Raw genomic sequence first — 5,961 nt, forward strand, 5'->3', positions numbered from 1 at the left:
CTAATTTTAAATAATGTTTTTGACTTAAGCGATTCACTGGATTTATAATCATTTGTTCATTGTCTATTTTTATATCCGTTTTAATTTGTATATTAGTTATTACTTTCGGTGGAATTAAAATATCTTGAGTTACTATAATTTTTCCTACTATATTTTCTCTTTCTTTTCCTATGTTAGTTATCCCATTGTATTCAACCCATATTTTGTCCATTTTAATACTATCTCCCGTTTTAAAATTTATTGCTTTGTTATCAAAGTCTATAACTAAATTATATTTCAAACAAAAATTATTACCTAATAAAAATTCGCATGTTAAACCTTTGATTACGTAAGCCTTAATTTCGTATTCCGTTCCTAATATGTTTATTTTTAGTTGTGTCGTACCCATATTTTCTAGAATAGAGTTGTCAGCTCCTGTAATAGTTGTTTGTTTTTCTGGTGTTATTAAATTTTTATTTTTTATGAAAGAATACTCAATACAAGATATATTTGAACCTGTGTCTATTATTGCTTGTTTTTTTTTATTTTGAAATTGTATTTCTATGGATAAAACCTGGTTTTTCTTTTTAATGTTATCTAATTTTGTTAATAATTCATTTTTATTTTGTCCGAGGTTGTTTTCAAGTTCTTTTTTATATTGGTTAATTTTTCCTATGTGACCTATTTGTATATTATCATACCAGTTTTTTACAAAAAGTATATGTTGTTCTTTTTCTTTATTTGCTATTTCAGTAAACTGTTTTTTTTCTTCCCGAGTTTGTTGTCCGATTTTTGCTTCAAACCCGGTCTCTCTTAGTTTTTTACATTATCACACTGTGTTGCATAGTGTCCTCTTCTCTCACATTTATAACACGTTATATTTTCCATTTCACCTCTCATTTCTTTTTGTTTATCTTTATTTCTATATTGTTCCGGTGTCCTCGATCTGCTTTGTCTATCTCGACTATCTTGTCTCTTATAATTATCTCTTTGTGATTCTCTAGTGTAACTTTGTTCACGTGAGTCTGGTCTCTCTCTTGAATATGATCTATCTCTATTTCTACGCTGATTATCTCTCGAAAAAGATCGGTTTCTATTATATCTTCTTGAATCCCTGCTTGATTCTCGCGATCTTCCTGGGTATGGACTTTTGTATCTATATTCTGGTTTCCTATAGTAATCTTTATTTCTATTATAATCACGGCCTCTTGTCTCATTATTTCTATAGTAACTCTTGTCTTCATAATCGTCATAATATCTATTTTCTCTAAAATCTACAGATCTATTTGTATTCTTTCCCAGCATATTCATTCTTTTAACTTCTTCCGTAAGTTGTTCTATTTTTAATAATAAGTTTTCAGTGTGTTCCTCGTTCTTTTTTATTTCTTTATTTTTATGAAACTCTTGTAATTTAGTCACTTGTAAATTTAGTAAGTCAGTGTAATTGTTAATTGTCGGGCCTCTGTTATTAATTCTATGTTGCATAAGTTCGTATTTTTTTAGATTTTCTTTTAATTTTTTTAAAGTTGTATTATCTTGCATAGAAATTGTATGTAAAATATTCTCTTTTAGTCCTTTTAAAATGTAAATGCATATATCCTCTTCTTTCATGTGAGTTTCAATTTGTCTGCACAAACTTTCGATCTCAGTCATGAAACTTGTTGCTGACTCTGATTCTCCCTGTCTCCTATTTTCTAAATTTGTCTTTAAAATGGTAGTGTAATCAATAGGTAGATATTGATCAATAAACGCATCCTCTATCTCTTTCCATGTCCAGTTTGTTTTTAAATTATTTAAATTGTCTAAGAAATTGCTCGCAGTTCCTTTTACAAACATTGGTAAAAATTTTAGTTTATCTTTTTCGTCCCAGTTATTAAAGTCAGTTATCATAGAATATTGTTTTAAGAATTTTTTTACGTCCTCATTGCCTGTAAAATAGTCGGGTGTCATTTGTAAATTTCTTTTTCTGTCGGTCATGTTTTGTAAAATTTTTAACTCGTTAGATGATTGTTTTTTTTTATTTTTATCGTCGAATGACACTTCTTTATTTTTTTTGTTGTCAGAAGTAATATGATTTTCACAAGTATTATTGCTAATTTTTAAAGTATTTAAATTGTTTTCTTTTTCTGAATTTTCTGGGAGAATATTCTTATCTTTGTTATGGAAACTTTTATTTAAAATGTTAAACCTATCGAAATTGTCACTACTGTTTCCTTCTGTGTTTTGTTCGTTAAAATTTAATGATTCATATATGTTGTCAGAGTTATTTATGTATTGATTTTTATCGTTATTTATAATTTTTTCGATTGTATTAGTTATGTCCTGAGCTTTGGTATTGATATTTTCATATAATTGTTTTGATTTCTCTACTTCCTCTTTCGTTTTTAAGTTATAATAGTCATTCTCTTCCTCTGAATTTTCCTCAAGCTCAATACCTTCTATTTTGATTCTATTTTCCACTGAGATATTAATTACAGCCTGTTTTTCTCTTTCTGTTAAAGTTTCTCTAATATCGTCAAGTTCTATGTTACCTTTAAAATATTTTGATAAACGAGCTCTCAATTCTCGAACTGTTCCTGTTGATTTTAAATTTTGTGATATACAAATGTCAATTAACTCAGGTTTTTTTTTATTGTAAATCTCTGTTAACGTTGTTATTGAAAATTCTAAGATGTTATTTTTGCTCATGTCCTTTAAAATTTAAAATTTTTATCCATTCGAAAAAAAAAATTTTACAGTATGAAGAATTTTTGGAATTATTTTTCTAGTATAATGGGTACTCTAATATATAAAAAAAAAAATTATGTGTGCAACAACAAAAAAAAAAATTTTCTTTGAAGTAAAATTGAGTATACTTACCCCTGTTGATGTTCTCGATATCGCTCTGAACGATGTTGCTGTCGAGATTGACCGCGTTCTGGATTCAGGGAACTTCCTCTGCTTTCCGTCAAATGCTTCAATAATGTCGTTGAATTTGACTGTGTTAGAAGAAGAAAACGTTCTTCCTAGCTTGTTGTCGAAAATCAACTTCGAAAAAACTTCTCAAATCCGTACAGTCAATCGTATACACAATATATACGCGCAGACTTGGTTTCGTAAAATAACGAAAATAAAATGTTCGTATGTTCAGACAATTGTACACACAAAAATGTAAAAACACACACACACACACACAATTTAAACTTCGGTAGGTAACGAGCCTTAGTTGGGCGCCACTTTGTCGTATACGCCGATCAAATCGTACATATAGACATAAACACACAACAGAATTCAATATTACACTTTAGAGAATCTAAGCCCTAAGCAGTGGCCGAGTCACAAGACCACTCACTCTCTGGTCTCCCTTTATTTATAAAATCATAACCCTATATATATATATCCATATCTTAACCTACTTACACATATTTATTGCTTACATGCTAAAAGTTATTACAATTATTGTTCTTATACCTATGTTAATTATTGTTTAAAATAGTGTCTATTTAAAAATGTTTACGTAGTGTATGTTTATAGTTAATACTTCCTATGTTCTAATTTTTATATTATTACAATATGCCGTGACTACGAATTTACAGTATTGCTTAATACAACAATTGTATTATTATTATAAATTTGCATTCATATATCTAATTCTATTAATCATTTAATAACAGTGACTGTATGTTTACTAAACTATGAAGTAAACGTTTTCAAACTTGGCGATCGCCAGCTAACCATACTACCTCGGTTCTGTTCAGACTTAGGTTGACTGTCAACTGTTGATAGTTTTGTCTCAGTCACATGAGCATTCATTTCTATTTTAGAATTATTAGAATCTGAAAAATTATTTAGATGTGTAAGTAAGTGTTTATATTTTATAATTAATAATATGAGATTATTGTTTTAATTTTGAAAAATCATTAGTTAATTTTTCAATATCTTCAGGCATGGAAGTAGGCCAGCATGATGGAATGTCATATGCCTTCATCGGTATCGATCGTTTCCTATCGCTTGTACAACATCGAGCCTGTTATGATAAATTGCTCATTTAATATATGCTTATCGAAATATTTTCCAATTAAATTACCACGCCTCCTTTGGACCAATACGCAAATCTGGATTTTGCTCTCTTTATGATGGTTTCATCCTCATATGTTTCGGGGCTTATTAATTTGACCAAGTTTTTGAAATCAGAATGTTGTGGACACCACCATTCCGTGCACTATAGATACATATTATTTAAATGTAAGTATACTTTTTAAATAACTTATTACTAATTAGGTGCATGTTTAATACAACTAGCTTTGAGATTTAAATATTTATTAAATATGAACAATTTACTTGATTTACTAACTCCAAACATTCAATATTAAATTTTTTTGTGTTTCTGTTTTACGAGATGTTGATGGTTGAGATGACAACTTGACTTCAGGATTAACTTTTTTGTGTTAATAGGTGGTTGAACTTTAAGATACCCAACTAAATTATTTTCCAACCTTGCCAACTTGTTGTCCAACAGCTTCTCAATTTGACTTAGAGTCATTGCCTTTTCAACATCCTTTTTCTGTATTTTTGTTTTATTAATAAGTATTAGTTTTAGTATTTTAGTTGTAGTTATTAGTATTAGTAGATTATTAGATGTTAAATTTATCTTACCAATTTCATAACTTTTTGTTTTAATTGTTCATTTTCATTAAGCATGATATCATGCTTATGTTGTATTGAATGATTTTTCTTCTTCAAATCATCCTGTAGTAATTAAATATTTAATTTCAAAAGTTGTTTTAACAATTATAATGTTAGTTTTTTTTCAATGTTGTTAATACACATATATGTATAAAGAAACCAAGTTTTGATAAACTGTAGAAACATTTCATGTATAGGTTCATAAATATGACAGCAGCAGTTGGGATAAAACGCAGTTAGACGTATTTACTGCTGCTGCTTCTATGTATGTTAGTCTTATGAGGAAACACATCTGCATATGTTGTTTTCTCTATTTTACAAGTATGTAACAGAATATAATATATGCTCAGCAGATTACGTTAAGCTCCATTAGTTAAAAAATTAGTGTTTACCTATTATGAAACTTAATGGTAAGAACATTATCTGTGTTTTGTATGTTTGTATTTTTTTACGATTATTCATTTTTATGTGAGTTATTAGTGAGTTATTAGCTTTTTTTAGCTGTAAAATTAAACTATTGTAAAAAAAAACAATATACAAACACAGATAGTTTTCTTACCATTAAATTTCATAAAAGTTTCATTCACTCTAATTTTTAAACTAACGTGTTCTGCTGAGGGTAAATTTGCTGTTAAGCACTTGTAAGATGGATACATCACATGCGGGTATTGAATCCTCTTAAGTAAAAATTATTAAAATCTTAATTATTTACCAATTTTAAAACACAGTTGCCAATTTCCTCCTTAAGTTTTTCGCTTAATTCAGTTACTTCACTTAAGTCTGAATGTAAAATATCATTTTTAATTTTAAAATTATGTGCTTCCTATGAATAAAACATTTTAAAGTTTAAAAAATAATAATAAGCATTAATTAGCTAATTTTAAATAGCAGAGTAGGAAATTAGGAATACTTTACCTGTTTTTTAACTTCCAACGAATCAAATAATAATGAATATCCGTGCTTATAAAACTCCAACTCTGATATACCATCATTGGAATTCATATTTTGATATTCTTCATAAGTCTTTGGAAATTTATCCATTTTAATTTAAAATTTCAACCGTTATAAGTAAAATAAAATTTAATGACAATATCAGAAGTATATTTTAAATTAAAATGTTCATTTATTGTAGTGTAGACTTTAGATACTAAACCATTAAATATACATATATTAAATGCATAAGATAATATTGTAAAATAGATCATTTTTCTTATATTTAGGGAAAACCTAAACTTTAAACTTTATCTAATCACATATATTTTATTTTCTCTGTACAATAATACAATGATGTTTAATTGTGTATTTATATTGTGTTAA

General features: G+C 27.6%; 1 protein-coding gene across 1 annotated transcript; it reads right to left on the reverse strand.

The window, feature by feature from the left end:
- Window positions 1-792: 792 nt before the first annotated feature.
- LOC126552432 (uncharacterized protein DDB_G0287625-like) lies at window positions 793-5,685 on the reverse strand. The gene is made up of 6 exons (XM_050207130.1): window positions 5,560-5,685; window positions 4,381-4,522; window positions 3,675-3,794; window positions 2,187-2,555; window positions 1,617-1,907; window positions 793-1,487 (listed from the first exon to the last, which is right to left on the reverse strand). Exons 1-6 carry the CDS (start codon window positions 5,683-5,685, stop codon window positions 793-795), a joined length of 1,743 nt encoding a protein of 580 aa, XP_050063087.1.
- Between the last annotated feature and the right edge of the window lie 276 nt (window positions 5,686-5,961).

This window comes from Aphis gossypii, chromosome X (assembly GCF_020184175.1).
Source record: "Aphis gossypii isolate Hap1 chromosome X, ASM2018417v2, whole genome shotgun sequence".
Classification (NCBI taxonomy): Eukaryota; Metazoa; Arthropoda; class Insecta; order Hemiptera; family Aphididae; genus Aphis; species Aphis gossypii.